The 17,147-nt window shown below is 50.0% G+C and overlaps 1 protein-coding gene across 1 annotated transcript in view; it reads right to left on the reverse strand.

Moving 5' to 3' along the window:
- PSD2 (pleckstrin and Sec7 domain containing 2) overlaps positions 1–17,147 on the reverse strand; it is a 107,941-nt gene continuing 90,794 nt past the window's right edge. Inside the window, exons 6-15 of the mRNA XM_040976074.1 lie at positions 15,473–15,585; positions 14,934–14,992; positions 7,381–7,470; positions 5,678–5,721; positions 4,243–4,433; positions 4,040–4,110; positions 3,474–3,631; positions 2,677–2,821; positions 1,531–1,674; positions 1–479 (exon numbers count right to left, since the gene is read on the reverse strand). Of these exons, the coding sequence (XP_040832008.1) occupies positions 270–479; positions 1,531–1,674; positions 2,677–2,821; positions 3,474–3,631; positions 4,040–4,110; positions 4,243–4,433; positions 5,678–5,721; positions 7,381–7,470; positions 14,934–14,992; positions 15,473–15,585 (1,225 nt within the window). The 3' untranslated portion in view covers positions 1–269. The remainder of the gene's footprint in view (positions 480–1,530; positions 1,675–2,676; positions 2,822–3,473; positions 3,632–4,039; positions 4,111–4,242; positions 4,434–5,677; positions 5,722–7,380; positions 7,471–14,933; positions 14,993–15,472; positions 15,586–17,147) is intronic.

Genomic DNA, 17,147 nt, shown 5'->3' on the forward strand with positions numbered 1-17,147 from the left:
TCGGCGCGGCCCAGCGGCCTTCTCCCGGAAGTGGCGGCTCGAGCGTGCGCACGCCCGGCCTGCAAAATGAGGCTCAGCTGTGGCAAGGGAACGAGGGCTACGGGTGCCGGAAGGCCTGGGCCTCGGACAGCAGCGCCTTCTCGGCCCGCAGGCCCCTCCGCACCCCTCGGGCTGCCGGGCCACTGGCTGCAGCTGTGTGAGTGGCAGCTGGCTGGAGTTGTGCTCACTGACCCGCCTGCCTGGGGCAAGGCTCCGCATGTTCGTGCCAGCTAAGTGTCAGGCCCGGTGGCATCCTTGGCGGCTTGGCTGCCAGTCACAGGCCCGTGGCCCTGGCTGAGGGCAGGGCTCGAGTGTGTCTTCCGAAGCGAAGGGTCTTCCCCGTCCAGGGTGGCGAGCCGGGCCTCGATCCGCTCCAGGTCGTCAGAGCCCACCTTGATTTTCACCGACAGCAGGTGGATGTAGGTCTCATAACGGCTTTTCTGGGGGAAGCATGGAGAAGGTCAGAGATAGAGTCAAAAGGCAGACAACAATAAGGGGGAAAATGTACTAAGTATGACTTTACATGTCCTTAATAAGACTTTTCACATTAATACCAAGGATTGCACCAGTCTAATAAAGCTAGTTCACTAATAACATTTAAAATAAATAATTGGCAGTGACTTCTTGATTTTGACACCAAATGCAGAGGCAAAATAAAAATAGACAAGTGGAACTTTATCAAAATGTTATATTTCTGTACATCAAAGGATATAAGCAACTTAAAAGGCAGTTATGGGAGGAAATAGTTGCAAATCATATATCAGATAAGGGGCTAACATTCATAATATGCAAAGCACTGCTGGAGCCAGTGTTGTAGCACAGTGGGTTAAGCCAACACTGTGGAACACAACAGCAGCATCCCAGTAGACTGGTTTCAGTCTCAGCTACTGGACGTCGAAGCCACTGCTGAGACCCTGAGAAGGTGGTGGAAGGTGGTAGAATCAGGAGCCCCTGCAGCCCCCGTGGGAGACCAGAATGGAGTTCCTGGCTCCTGGCTTCAACATGGTCCAGCCCTAACTTGGGGGTGGGGGTGAACCATTTGAGGAATGAACCAATACCCCACCCACCACATCTGTCTGCATTTCAAGTAAAAAAAAATGTAAAGGAAAAAAAATGAACTACAATTAGAAAACAAACAACCCAGTTTAACAACGGGAAAAGAACTTGGATAAAGATTTCTCCAAAGAAGGTATACAAATAGCCAACACATACACACGAAAAGATGTTCACCATCTCTAACCATGAGGGAATTACATGTCCAAATGGCCAGGAGATATCACCTCCTACCTGTTAGGGTGACTACACAGAAAATACAAAAACGGAAAATAAGTGTAGGTGAACATGCAGAGCAATTAGAGTCCCCTGTGCTGCTGGTGAGAATGTAAGATAGACAGCAAGGACATTGGTGGTGGGCAGCAGCAGGCAGGAGCTGGCCTCCCCCAGCCCACCGCATCCCGTGGCCCCCTGCACACACCCCACCAGCGGTCCCACCTCAAACGTGAGATAGTGCTCCTTCAGCCGGGCCTCCTCGGCCTCCTTGGACCTCACGCCCCTCTCCACCGCGTGCTGCCTGTGCTCGGCCAGCTCTGCCGTCACCTGCCTCAGCTTGTTCTCATGGGACCGCAGCTGCTCCTCCTGTAAGACCCAACCCCGAGCTGTGATGTCCTACTCTGGCCGCCACTACAGCCAAGGGAACCTGAGGCCTGGCTAGGCTCACTGAGCACCCCGGGAGAGCTCCTCACGCCCTTCCCCTCCCGCCGCTGGCTTCCGTGGGCTTCCATTCTCCCTGGCAACCCCCAGCAGGCTCAGGAGCTGGGAGCCCCTTACATCACATATACCTGTAGACACCCCTGACCTAGATAACACCCCCAGGCATGCCAACCCTCCCAAGCAGAAACAGCCCTCTGGACCACAGAATGGCCCTGCTCTGGCTCCATGTGACATACTCATTCTGTCATGCACCTGCTCAATACACAGGCATGATGGTGACAGAGCCAGAATCACACCCAAAAGCAGCTGGCAACACTGTCACTGATGCAGAAGTGCACACCCCTCCCAACCCCACAGTACAGCCATGCCCCTTTGCACACCTTGGGCATGTGGGCACGTGGACATGTGCCTGTTGTATGCCTTGCACTGCTCATGTATGTGGTTTATGCAGTGTAGGGGCTCTGGGTTGAAAGGGAGGCCACCAGAGAGAGCTCCATGTAGAGAGCCAGGCAAGGTCAAGGAGGAAACAGGCCAGGGCTGACACAGACAGGAAGTTCCTGAGCCTGAGGACAGCCCTCCCTCCCTCATATTCTGGCCACCACTGACTCCTCACCAAGACAACCCCAACTTCCTAGAGCACTGGTTTACTAAGGGTTATGCATACAGTCTTTCAACACAGATGAGGCCAGTGAATGAGCACTGGATGAAGGGCCAGCCCAGGGTCACCTGCCCCTGGATTGCTATGAGCCACTGGGGATACCTGCTTTTAGCAGAGAAGCAAGCACACACCACCCACCACAGCCCAGCCAGCTGCTGGTTGGATGGAAAACATTGCCTCTACCCTGGGGTCCCTCCTTAAGAGTCTGAGTGGGGTCTGTAGGATAGGGTGGAGCATCTGAGTGGGGAGCAGCCATGGGAGGAACTAACCTGGCAGAGGCGTGTGGTGCAAGAGGGCAGCAAGGGCCGGCAGAACTTCTTCATGGAGCTGACAGCAGCTGGGAAGGCCGGGGCCGAGAAGATGGCGGCCACCAGGTTGATCCTCAGGATCCACGACAGCATTTCTTCCTTGCTCCTGGGGATGGAGAGAGAGGGGAGGGTGGGGGGTGTGGCTGGACAGGCCTGGGCGAGGCAGCATAGGCAATGCCCCTCTGACCCAGCTCCTAGGACAGACCTGGATTTCATGTCAAAATAAACCTCCTGGGGCCAGAGCTCAGGGCAAAGGGCCCAGGTGGTCAGAGGAAGAAGGCCAAGGCTGGCTGCCCAGCCTACCTGCAATGACAAGGCCGTGCCTGCCTACAACCCTCCTCTCTCATCTGACACGTGAAAGAGACATGGCTATCTCCAGGGCAGGGAGCAGGGGAGTGGGAGGAGCGCCTTAGAGGTCAAGTGCAGGGCAAACATTCCCAAGTAGCCCTACAATGAAGCTGAAGGTAATTGTAAAGTCCATGCCGGCCATGGCAGGGCTCCTCAGGGTGCAGCTGTGGGGCTATCCCGGAGTCCTGAGTCAGCAGTCATAAGACAAGGCCCAGGAGATGCTGGTTCCAACCTGCTTCCACAAGCCACTGAGGGGGCTGCACTGCGGGACTCCTGATGGTGGACACACTCACTCCATGACTGCAAGGCAGGTGGGTGGGGGAAGCAGGGCTCTATTCTAAGGAGAGGAAGAGGTGGTATGGGGTGCAGGCTGCAGGGTAGGGGGTCTGGGGGCCACAGCACCCACTCACGGGGCCTGGAAGAGGAAGACCCTCCAGTCAGCCGTCTTCAGCTTCAGCACGTGGGACTTCTTGCTGTAGTCGGAGGCCCTGGTGGCCAGGGCATGGTGCACACGGATGGCATTCTTCAGGTCACCCTCTGACAGGGCTTTGTCAGGCCTGTATTCATCCTGGCCAGGACCCAGAAGCACACCCCTGTCACCGTCACCATCACCAAGAGGCCATCTTCCTGGCCCACACTCCCCACCCACATGGCCTGCCCTCTCACCCTCCTCTTTCTCTCCCTCCCTGTCTTAGTTCCTGTTGCTGGGCCACCTCAGTCACCCTAATGAGAATTCCCCAGGCAGGCTCCCTGGAGCCCGGGCTGTCCCTGTTTAGGCCTCACACTGGGGGCCCACTGAGCCACTGGGTATTTTAAACACCCTCACCTCCCCTCAAAACCTCCAAAGCCCCAAATGAGTCAAATCTGAGTCAGGCCCTACCAGGGAAATTTCCAGTAGCCTCCAGGCACAGGGCCCTCAGGTACCACAGGGACCAAGCTGGGCCCTCCTGGGTAGAGGCCCAGGATGGGCCCTTACCTTCTGCAGGTATAAGATGGTCCCTTTGAGCACTGCGTAGAACTTCTTCCAGCCTCGCCTCCCACGGGGTGCTGCAAAGGGGAGCAAGAGAATGCGGCTGCAACCACCTGCTCCAGTATGTCCACCATGCCTCCCCCTGTGTGGGTATGATCCCCTCCATGCCAGCATCCCTCCCCATGCTCCTTCCCCAGCCTGACACCCACTCCTCTTGCCATCCATGTCCGCGTGGGTCTTCCGGGTGAGCACGCCATGCTTATAGGTGGTAGCACTAAGAGCCTGGGGGACATCCAGGAAAGGGTTGCCACCATCCAGGATCCGAGTCACTTTCTTCGTGCCTGTCCCAAACTTGTCATCCACCAGCTCAGACAGGGACTTCCTCAGCTCGTCTTCATCACTAGGAAAGCACCAGGCCTGAACACCACCTCCAAGGAGGCCTCAGGCCCATAACCCCAGGGCCTCTCCCACCAATCACAGCTCTGGTAGCCAGGGCTAGAAGTAAACAGCAGCTCCCAGGAGGCAGAGTCAAGAAAGTTCCAATTTCAATAGCAGCTCCAGCTCCCTGACCCCTCCACGCAGTCTTCAGTTCTGACTCCTGACTACTGATTTCCCATTTTTTTTTTCTTTTGCCTCCAAGATCACAAACTTGGAGACTTCACTATTTCTAGGGCTCATCTCACTCTTCCTTCTCCATCCAGCCCTGAGATCCCAGCCCAGGGGCATTAATACAAAGCCAGACCAATGCTGAACACAAACCCCACCACCAGGGATGAGCATTCGGCCTAGCGCCTGGGACACCTGCACTGCAAATGAGGGCGCCCAAGTCCCACATCCAGCTCCATTCCCAGAGAACACTAGGTCGTGGTCTGAGTGACTGAGTGCCTGCCATCCATGCAGGAGACCAGCCCCATTCATTGTAGCTTGGGGGAGGCATGAACTAGTGAATGGGATCTATTAATCTATCTCTTTGTTAAAATAAATAATAATAAATAAGACAAAGTAAGAAACTACCAGCATGCTATCAGAGGGCAGGTCAGTAGGAGAGGCCCCTAGAGTCTGGCTCCCATGGGAGCCCTGGTAGAAGAGTCTCAACTCTCTGTGATGAGGTTGGGGTTCCTGACAATCCCTACCTAGGACCTCCACACAGATTTGAAAGTGTAGCTGCCCTCAGGAGCACAGCTGGGAGAGACTCCCTCACATTCTCTCCAACCAGCAAGCTCACTATGCCTCCTTCCAGAAGGCAGCACCTCCACATGCACTGTCAGGGGGCTGTCTTCCCATTAACAATAGCAGGTCCCAGCCTTACAAGTTCCTATTCTCTGGGTTATAGGGGCCCTGTGCCTCCCATCTGCCTACCTCCCAAAGGGGAAGGAGCTGTCATAATTGGTAAGTATGGCAATATGCCAGTACAGAAAGCCAACTATGGGTATCCAAGCAGTGTAAATTTTGCACACTTGTATACGGACAGAACCTAAAGAGATCCTCCTCAACACTGATGCTAATCTGCTGAACAGGCTTTGTCAGAGCTCTGGGCTGGAAGAAATCAGCACCATGGAGAGGGGCCAGTCACTAACCCCACCCTGGCCACGCCCCTCCCAGGGATGCAGTCAGCCCTCAACTGTGCCCCTGAGCACTACTCACATGGCCCATTCCAGCTTTTCATTCTTGATGGAATTGTACAGGGACTGGAAGAGGGGAAATAGAGGGGTTCAGATGAAGAGTCTCCATCAATGCTGGTGCTGTGAATCTTTTAACCAATAGATTAAACAGGATGTATGGATGGATGAGTGGTACTTAATCATATGATCTTTAATGTCTGTCTTACCTAGGAAACTAAGCTTCACAAGGTCAAGAAATATTTATCTTGCCCACCACTGAATCTTGAGTGCATAATCCAGAGATCAACATATAGTAAGAACCTAATAAGTGGATGGAGTGATGAATTCTGGAATGGATAGGTAGAGATGGGTTGGAAATGAATGCAGAAGCAGGCAGGTGTGTGGGTGAAGAGGGATGGAGGATGTGAGGGATACTTAGAAGTATATGGGTGTGTGTATAGGGCAGATGGATAAACGATAGGATGACTGAGAGGTAGATGTGAGGATGACTGGGTGGGCAGGGGGACAGAGGTTTGGAAATGGGTAGGTGAAAAGATGGTGAATAGATGTGGAGTATGACAAGGGAGTGTTTGGGGCCCTTATGTGTAGTGACTAGGTGAATAGTTAACACACAAGGAGCATGCAGAGGTATTATAGTTCAAACAGGATAGGACTCCCCAAACTCATGAATATTTAGATTCCAACGTCTCACGTTAAGGCCAATGGATTTAGAGAGGAGGCTTCATCCAGTTACAGGATGAAGGTGGGGAAGTGTTTGGGCTCAAATTAAGTTTTTAGGGTAGAACTCTGTGATCAACTCATGATAGTGTTAATAGAGGCACACACACAGGTATAGAGGAAGAGTGTGATTCTTGCCTGTCTCTCTGCGTCCTCCCTCTGCATACATTATGCCAAGGGCCACTCTCATCTGATGCCAGACTGATGGCGTTACCCAGTCTAGGGCTGTAAAGCTCCAAAACTATAAGCTGAAACAAACCTTCATTCATAAAGTAACTTCTCTTGGGTTTTTTAGCTAAAGTAATTAAAAGTTGATTAATACATGGGTGATGCTTGGAGTGCATGTGGGTGATGAGTAGGTAAGTATAGGGTAGGTGAATGACTATGTGCCTTAGTAGATGGATGGACTGATGGCTACCTGGGAGGATGAGCGAATGCATGGAGGATGAGTAGATGGTGTACAGTAGTAACATATATTTACTTCCATATATTTACTTCTGTTGAACTGTTGTTCAACAGATTCATTATTCAACATCCCCCTGATACTGCCAGGTCTTTCAAACCCAAGATCTAAAAATAAACTCACCATCTGTCACCTCAAAACCTGCATTTCTTCCTCCAAAGAAGAGAACTGACCACATTGAGAGGGCCATAATTCCACCCTGTGCTTCCCCTTCAAAAGAAAACTGGAATTCCTTAATCTCCGGTGGTGCTGGAGGAATGAGTGGGATTTTCCCTTTGGTGGTGGTGATGATGAACGTGGGGGTGATGGGTGGCAACTCTGACAACTGGGGTCAGTGAGGACTGTCACCTGGACCACAGTGATTACGGACACTAAAAGTAAGTCTTAAAAGGCTGCACACTCCAGGGAGGACTAAACTCTCCAGAGAAGGCACGTGTTGAACTAGATGGCTTGCCCCAAGCAGGAGGAGTCTGGGATGGCAGGTTAGTGAGCCAGAGACCCCTCTGCTCTCCATCACCCTGGGCATGGGAGTCAGCAGGTGGTACCTTCAGCAGATCTTTGGCAAAGTCTTGGCCATCGTTCAGCTGGTCCAGGTTGGCAATGAATTGCTGGCAAGACATCTTCTTACCGATATTCTGTAATGGAGAAACGATTCTACCTGAGAGAAGGGAAGGTAGTCGCTGTGACCCACACACCTGCCCCTCCCAGCCAGAGGGAGGCAGCATCAAGGGAAGTAAGGAAAGTAAAAACCACCTGGATTTGCCTCCACACATACACAAAACCTCTCTCCCACATTCAAGATCCTAAATGATTGTCAAGCAACATGACAATGGTTCTCCTTAACCCTAAGGAAGGAATCCAGCTTGGAAGAAATGTAATAGCAGCCATTCAACAGGCGCCTGCTATACCCCAGGTATTGTCCTTGACACCCGTTATCTTATCTCCTTCTCACCAGAGAAGGGGAGATGGGTTGCTTTACTATTTCCATTTGACAGGTAAGGAAACAGGTCCAGGAAGGTGAAATGAGGTCCCCATGGTCACACAATAAGGAAGTGGAAGGGCCAAGTGTGTGGGACACAAAGCCCATGCTCTCACCCACTACTCCTGGTTAACTCGGCAAGGTCACTCAACACCAGGTTGCTTGGCTCCTGAGCCGAAGCTCTGTATTCTGCCACACCTGTCTCACCCTCTCACCTGAACAGAGGACAGCAAGACCTCCAAGATGTAGGTGAAGTGAGGGAGAGTTTGGCCTTAGGAGAGTCAAAAAGCAGTTTCCGCCAACACACATGAGTACCTGATGCCAGGTGGGACTGGGACAAAGAAGATCCATGTGTGTGGCTTCCCTCCTGCCGGCACAAACAAAGAAGTGGCAATAGCTGTGACCCCCGGCTCCACCTTCTTTCCTTAGAGTACTCTCTGCTCTTCCTTGGAGTGTCTGCATTTAGGGAGACACTGGGTGCTGTTTCATCTTTGGGAGGTTTAGTGGGTTTGGTTTTTCTAAAAATAGTGTGGTCTAGGACTCACCCCCAGAACCCTGGCATCTCTTGAGATGAAAATGCATACTCTTCCAAAAAGCCTTTTGTAACCAAACATGCTTATTTACATTTCTGTCTTTAGTCTGCTTGGGTGTGCTGAAGCTCTCCAAAAGGAGTTTTATGTACAGTTCCCGAATGTTTTGAACTTGGCACCATTTTAACAAAGAGACATTGTATTAACACTAGATGGGACATTCATAAACTACATAAATCATTTGAAACAAAAAAAAACAAGGTTATGAGGCTTCAAACAGGGCTGACAAGCACCTTCTCCAAAAGGTTAAGCAGGAAAGATTTTGTATGTGCCTTGATATAAGTACGCTTCATGTGTTTATGTATATTTTCACAGTTACATATCTGTGTGTTCATGTGTATAAATGCATGGCTGTGTGTGTGTGTGTGTGTGTGTGTGTGTGTGTGTGTGTGTGTGTGTGTGTGTGTGTGTGTGTGTGTGTGGCAGAAAAGCAAAACATCAATGCTGTAACCTTGCCTTTGCATTCCACACACACTGCACACACTGAATACTAGCCAGGTTAGATTTCCAGTCCGGGCGATGACAATCTTGTCACAGATGAACCTTCCCAGAAGAAACAACTGAAGGTTAAAATACACACAAACACATCAATGAAGCATCGGCATGAAGGCACTGGACAAACAGCAGTCAAGGACTTGAAGAGCGAGGACCCTGCGAGGGGAGGGAGGAGACATAAAGAGGAGATGCCGCCCAGATCAACCTTCCTCCCTGATGCACCTGTCAGCCAAACCGTGGGGCCTCCTAGCAGTGTGCTGGGACTGGACAAGAAGAATTAGAAGGGCCCGGCGGCTTAAGTCCTCGCCTTGAACGCGCCAGGATCCCATATGGGCGCCAGTTCTAATCCCGGCAGCTCCACTTCCCATCCAGCTCCCTCCTTGTGGCCTGGGAAAGCAGTTGAGGATGGCCCAAAGCTTCGGGACCCTGCACCCGTGTGGGACACCCGGAAGGGGTTCCTGGATCCTAGCTTCGGATTGGCATAGCATCGGCCGTTGCGCTCACTTGGGGAGTGAATCTTCCCCTCTGTCGGACGGAGGATCTTCCCCTCTGTCTCTCCTCCTCTCTGTATATCTGACTTTCCAATAAATAAATAAATCTTTTAAAAAAAAAAAAGAATTAGAGGTCCCAGCATGGTAGCCTAGTGGCTAAAGCCCTCGCCTAGCACATACTGGGCTCCCATATGGGTACCAATCCATGTTCCAGCGGTTTTGGCCTTGCTTCCCATCCAGCTCCCTGCATGTGGCCTGGAAAAGCAGTCAAGGATGGCCCAAAGCCTTGGGACCCTGCACCTGCCCCCATGTGAGAAACCCAGAAGAATCTCCCGGCTCCTGGTTTCAGATAGGCTCAGGTCTGGCTGTGCCATTGAAGCCACTCAGGGAGTGAATCAGCAGACAGCAGATGTTCCTCTCTGTCTCTCCTCTTCTATATATATCTAACTTTCTGATAAAAATAAATAAGAAATCTTTTTAAAAAAGAATTAGAGTTCAGGGAACACCAAGGATGGGAGGCTCTGGGGAACACCCCCATGGTGCTGCAACAAAAGATGGGAGATTTGAAATGAAAAGCAAGTTCTTCGCTTGGAACGTTAGCTCAGATGGAAACCCTGAGAAGCAGGTAGAAATAAAGAGTAACAGAAAGAGGGGGTAACTCTAAATGATTATCGGTTCACTGAATATTGATTTGCAGAACAATGCTCAACTTTTCCAGGAAATAAAATAGAGGCATAAGAATTTGAGTGTGAGCTCAAAGAGCAGTAAGTGCACCTGAAGTGTTTTAAAGCATTTCATCACCCAGGAAGTGGCAGAGGTACTTTAATTAATCAGGGATGCCTATTGTAAACCATAAAAAGAATTCTTAAAGAATGTGCAAAGAACCAACTAATAGGAAGAGAAAATAAGAAACTTAAATAATCCAAAAGTAGGCAGGAAAGGGAGGGAAAATGAACACAGAATAGTCAAAGAGAAAACAATTAGTAGCATGGGATATTTAAATTTTATGATTTATACAATAATTACATCAAATATGATATATTTGATTTTTAATAAATATATGAGACACACCTTAAATATAAAGAAACAGAAATCATGGAGGCAAGAAGGCAAAAAACAACACACCATGCAAACACTAACTGAAACAGTCTGTCTGAAACAGTTCATATCTGAAAAACAGTTTTGCAGGCAAGAAGCATCACTAGATTTAAAGAGAGATGTTTTCATGATGAAAGATCAATTCACCAGACAGCATAATCATCCTAAATCCAGATAATACCAAACAACATAGTCTCAGAATATACAGGACTTTTACAGAACCACGAGCAGATGTATTCACAACCTGATTGGAGGATGCAACACTCTCTCAGTAACAAAAGAACATGCAGACAAAAAATCACCAAGAACAGAGGCCAGTGTTGTAGCACAGCATGAAAAGCTACCACCTGCAATGCTGGCATCCCAACTGGGCACTGATGTGAATCCCAGCTGCTCTCCTTACGAACCAACTTCTGACTAACATGCCTGGGGAGGCAGCAGAAGATGGCCCAAGGATTGGGCCCTTATATCAACACAGGAGACCCAGAAGGAGTTCCTGGCTTCTATCTTTGGCCTGGTCTAGCCCCAGCAATTACGGACACTGGGGGAGTGAACCAGCAGATGAAGATTCTCTCTCTCTCTTTTCAATCAAATAAATCCTTTAAATTAGCAAGAATACTAATTATATGCCAAGAAAATAGACAATTAATAGAGTCTTAGAAACAGACTACCAAAACACTAGCATCCCATGTGGGTACCAGTTCAAGTCCCAACAGCTCCACTTCTAGTTCCTTGCGAATGCACCTGGGAAACCAATGCAAAATGGCCCAAGTGCTTCGACCTCTGCCTCCCACATGGGAGACCCAGAAGAAGCTCCTGGCTCCTGCCTTCGGCTGGCTTGGCTTCTGGCCATTGTGGCCCATTTGGGGAATGAATGAGCAGATGGAGGAGATCTCTCTAACTCTGGCTGTCAAATAAATAAATAAATATTTTTAAAATGGGCCACTGGCAGAAGAGTGTATACACAGACAACAGAATCAAGTTTTTTAAGAGTCCAGAAATAAACCTGTACATTATGTTCAACCACCTAGCAGAGAAAGAATATTCCTTTCAACAAGTGGTACTAGAACAATAGATATTCACATGCAAAAGAGAAAAATTGGTGATTTTCCTCACACAATACTTAGCTCAAAATGGATGAAAGACCAAAAGCTAAGAGCCAAAACCATTAAACTCTTAGAACATAAAGTCACACCTTTTTAACCTTGTATTTGGTGAAAAGTGTTTATATATGACACCAAAAGTACAACAAACTGAGGAGAAAGACCAACTGGACTTCACAAAAATGTGAAACTTTTGTTGTTATCAAAGACTAACCGCAGAATGAGAAATATTTGCAGATTGTGTATGTGATAAAGGTCTAGTATCTGGAATACACAAAGAAATCTCAGAATGCAACAAATGGCCAGCAAGCCATATTCAACATCACCAGTCATAAAAAAATGCCAACCAAGGCCACAAAGCTATTTCACATAGAATGGCTGTCATTTAAAGAAAAAGAAAAAGAAAAAAAGAAAGAGAGAAAGAGAGAAAGAGAGAGAAAGAAAGAAAGAAAGAAAGAAAGAAAGAAAGAAAGAAAGAGAGAAAGAGTTGGTAAAAATGTGAAGTGGGACCCTGTTCCATTCAGCCACTATGGGAAACAGTTTGGCAGTTTCTCAAAAAGTTACATGTGTAATTATCATGTGATGTACCAAGTCTACCCTGGGTATACAGCCAAAAGAACCAGACACTCAAACAGAGCCTTCTACACAAATGTCCACAGGAGCCCCTACTTCAAATAATTCAAATAAATGGATATACAAGATGTAACATGTCCATGTGATAGGATATTATTTAGCCATGAACAATTAAATACTGACACATACTGCAACATAGATAAACCTTGAAAACATTATACTACATTTAAAAAGTCAAGCACAATGGGCCACATGTTGTGTGATTCCGTGGGTATGAAATCTCAACAGTGGACAAATCCACAGGGACAGATAGCCAATCCACACTTCCCAGGGGCTGCATGGAGGAGGTGAGGCGCATGGCAGCTGAGAGGCACCAGGCTTCCTTCCAGGCTGAGAGCAAGTTCCAGGACTAGGCCGTGTGGTGGTTACATACCACTGTAGACACCCTTCTATGCCACTTATGGCACTAAAATTGTGCCTTCACATGGAGCGAGGAAACCTAACTTCTTCCAAGGGCCACTGGATATTCATAATAACATGCACTGTTGACACAAAATTGTCAGCTTAGAAAGCAGCCTGCTGTAGGGTATGTTAAATTTCAAGTCCCACCTGCAGCTGCTTTGGCAGGATCAAACCAAACGATTTTGTGGGTCTTATATGGCCTATGAGCCGAACATTCCCAAACCCTGTAAATGACTAAAAGAGTCCATTATAAGCTGTACATTTGTAACCACAACAAAAGGTATCAATGAGGATACAGAACCTCCCAACACAAAGTACCCAACGTCCCTGGCATGTAAAACAGCATAACCAAGTACTGCATACTTGGTTTCTAGTCCACATGAAACATTTATTCAAATTGATTGCTCCCTGGAGCAGAAAAGCAAGACTCCATAAATTACAAAGAAGTGAATTTACACTAGATATGCAACTGCTTTAGAGTACAGTGATAATGAGGATGATGGTGACAGCCAAGTGAAAGCCACGTGCCCTAATCACTGCCTAACCATGGAGGGGCCACGATGTGTGACCTGAATGCCCACTTTCTCCCTTCCCTCCACCCTGCCACTCAGCCACCTTGCTATGCAAATTTTTCTTCCTACCTGCAGCTCCAGGCACAAACAAGTCACAGCCAGCCTGGTCACGCCCCTCTCAGGCCAGGCGATCCCCTCCAGAAGCCTACCTCCATGCCCTGGGCAGAGTGCTCAGCATGTGCTGTGACCACCTCACCCGGACACTGAGGATTGCTCAGGTCACTAACTTGCCTCTGGCCACACAGCCAGCCAGAGCTGCCCCGCTCCGGAGCCGCAAACAACATGGACCCAAGCAGAGAGCCTCCTCTCTGTGGGCTCAGCCAGGCCCTGCCCACCTCTGCTCTGTGAAGTGCCACTGTCTCCCCCAAATGCGGCATCAGCATGGAAATGGGACAGGGTACTCTCCTCCTGGGGGGCTCCCCAAGTACTGACTGGCACCCTCCTCATAGGGAGGGTCCTTCAGGGCTGATCCCAGCAGGGACAGGGCCTGAGACTGACCTCAGGCTGCTGGTGGGAGAGGCACGGCTCAGCAACACCTGCTCTCAAGGCTCCCTGTTTCACACTCAGGCTGTGGCGTAGGCAGACTCAGGCAAAGGTGTCATGCATCTGTTCTTCCTGCTTGGGGCACCAAGGTCCCAGCCCTCCCGGTCTGGGTGCCCTGCCTGTGCCCAGCTCCTCCTCTTACCCACGCACAGGCTGTAGTCAGCCTGTGACGTACATGCTCTTGACCTTCCAAGGGCCCACAGTGTCAATCACAAAAGCTAGTGCTGTTCTTACACCATAACATCATTCCTGACAAACCCCTCACTGGAACCTGGCCCTAACCCTGACCCTGACCCTTGGCCTTGTGTACTGTTAGCTCTCAGTCCTTTCCCCACCCCCATGCCATGATACCCAAGCTGAGTAAAGGAGAGGGCCTGCAACCTGTCCAGGGTCACACAGTTCCCACATACAGGCAACAGTCGAAACAAAAGTCGGGGCTGTTCCATCTCTTCCTTCCAGCCCCTACTCCCTAACCTTCACTGATTAACTCTGAAACCAGACACACTGGCCTGATGTCCCCTGATTCACCAAGATACCCCGAGTCCAACAGTGGGTATGGCCGCCCCTCAGTGAGCAATAATGGGGCATGATGAGGCAAGACAGCATGGAGGACGCAGAAGTGTGACATGGAGATGGGGATCCAGGCACACAGGGCATGCAGGCCACCAGCTACACTTACCACCTGCAGGGGTAGGAGAGCCCAGAGGGGGTCCCGGAGCAAACAGAAGAGAAAAGGAGGGGTTGTTGAGCCAGGAGAAACAATGAGGGTCCGAGCCAGCACCACACCCTGCCTCATACTCCACCCTAATTTCATTGACCTGGTGAGTGTGATGAGATCGCTTTTTGGGGGAACCCAGTACTTGCTTGGCAGGGGCTACTTGGAGCTTGTGGAAAAGGGATGAAAACAGCAAGTTCTGGCAGGGACTTGCCTAGTGGTACATACCTCCTTAGCACCTCCAAAACTCCCAGGGGCCTTGATCATGCTCACTGCCCTGCAGAGGGGCCAAGACCCAGACAGATCTCAAAGTGGGTACAACTACGACAAGGCCATTTCCAGAAGTCAGATTGCCCAACTGCTGGAAGAAATGTGGTCACTGGGCAAGCAGGCTCAGACAGGGGCTGGGAGAAGGGCTGGCCCTTGGGCACCCCAAGGGGGCCATTGAGAGGACAGGCACCGCAACCCCCAACTCACGTGGCCATGCAGGTCCGTGTTGAGCAGCATCAGTGCACAGGTGAGTGTGTGGATTCCATCTAAACCAGAGACGTTGGCACCTTCAGTGTGAGCATCGGCCCACTGTCACCCCAGCTCCCTACCTTTCTGGGGCCATCCTGGAGGCCTTGCAGACAGGAAAGGGCCAAACCCACCTCACCCTCCCACTGCTGTGCCAGAGAGAACCTGCCCCCACCCACCCAGTGTAGCCCAACCCAAGCCTCAGACACAGCAATGGATCTGGACCTGGACCCTGTTGGCACTGTCACTCCCAGGCCTGGGACCTGAGTTCACCCACAGGGCAAGCCTTGACTTCAACCCAGTCTCAGGAACCACAGTGACCAGGAGATGAAAACCAGAAGGACTAAAGCCCCCAGGATGGTTGACCTCCAGGCCCAGGGGCAAACCCATCTGCGTGCTACCTCTTCATCTGGCATTAAAAGCCTACTGTATGCCAGAGAGAACAGGTGAGCTGGGCACAGCAGGAGGACAAGGCAAGGGCAGTGGGACAGGAGGCATACCTTCCGAGGTGCTGTCTTCGGGGTTGCACTGGCAATACCGGCGGGAGAAGTGTGTCAGGACCCGCTCCCGCTCTTGTGTCTCTCCCATCAGAGGGAAGGCCTTCAGGAAGTTTCTGGTAGGGAAAACCAGATTGCTGAGGGCCTCTTGGGGCTCCTAAGTCTCACCCAAGGTAGCAACCATACACACACACGGGGACCCAGGGCCCAGCAACCTGGCATCTGGTTCAGGGCACCCCTCCAGGCTCAGGGAGATGCCTGGCCCCCAGAAGGCCTCTGGAGTGCTGAGACTAGGGGGCCTGACAGACTTCAGAGTTTCAGCCCTCCCCAGCCTCCCCATGCACACTGTAAGGAACAAAGGTGGTGGTGTGCAAGGGTGTATATTTGACACATTAGTTATCACTTGGAACACCTGCACAGCAGCCCCGCTTCCAGTTTCAGTTTCCTGCTAACACACAGACATCGAAAGATTACAGGTCAGGTTCGTGTGGCCCTGTGACCCAGAAGGGAGGCCAGGCTGAGTTCTAGGTACCCGACTTCAGCCTCGTCCGGTCCCAGATGTTGTGAGCATTTAGGGAATGAAGCAGCAGGTGATCTCTCTCTCTCTCTCACTTGCAAACAAATTACATAAATAATTTTTTTTTCAAAAGTGACTAAGCATGCAAAACGCCAGGATACATGATTTTTTAGAAAAAGGTGAGGGGGTGTGGGGAGCAGACATTTGGTGCAGCCATTAAGTCACCCACATCCATACTGGAATGCCTGGGTTGAAGGCCCAGCTCTGCTTCTGGCCCCTTGCTTCCTGCTAATGTATTCCCTGGAGGCAGCAACTGATGACTCAAAAACTCAGCTCCCTTTCACCCACATGGGAGACCTAGACTGAATCCAGGACTCTTAACTTTGGAATAACCCAGCCTCAACTATCTATCAGAGGCATCTGGGGAGTAAACCAACAGAAAAAAAAAAACTTAATCCTCTACATATTATCTATCTTTAAAAAGAAAAAAAAAAGAAGAGGAAGAAGATTTATTTGAAAGGAGAGTTACACAGCAAGAAAAGGGAGAAGACAGACCAATTGATTTCCAGTCACTGGTCTCCTCCCCAAATGGCTAGAATGGCCAGAGCAGGGCCAATCTGAAACTGGGAACTACAAGCTTCCTCCAGGTTTCCCACATGAGTGCAGGGGCCCAAGCCCTTGGGCCATCTCTGCTGCCTCCCCAGGCACATTAGTGAGGAGCTGGATTGAAAGTGGAGCAGCCAAGACTCAAGCAACACCCAGTGGGATGCTGTGTTGCAGGCAGTGGTTCTACCGGCTATGCCATGGCACTGGTCCCTTTTTCATCTTTCATCTTTCTTTGCCTTGCAAAGTAAACAAATTTTTCAAGTGCTTAGAAACAGATGCAATAGAAACAGGTAAATTAGATAATGCAAATTTTGGAGTTAGCAAAGATTTTACTACGATTACATTCAAGAAAGGGTGGGAGTGGAGATGTCATTGTGATATAGCAGGTTATGCCTCTACCTGTGACACAAGCATCCCATAAGGACATGAGTTCAAGATCCAGCTGCTCCACTTCCAAACCTGCTTCCTGTTAATGAACCCAGGAAAGCAGCAAAAGATGGCTCAAGCGCATGGGCCCTGCACCGCTCTGGGATACCCAGAAGAAGCTCCTAGCTC

Source organism: Ochotona curzoniae, unplaced genomic scaffold (assembly GCF_017591425.1).
Source record: "Ochotona curzoniae isolate NIBS_2020 unplaced genomic scaffold, NIBS_Ocur_1.0 contig_1, whole genome shotgun sequence".
NCBI lineage: Eukaryota > Metazoa > Chordata > Mammalia > Lagomorpha > Ochotonidae > Ochotona > Ochotona curzoniae.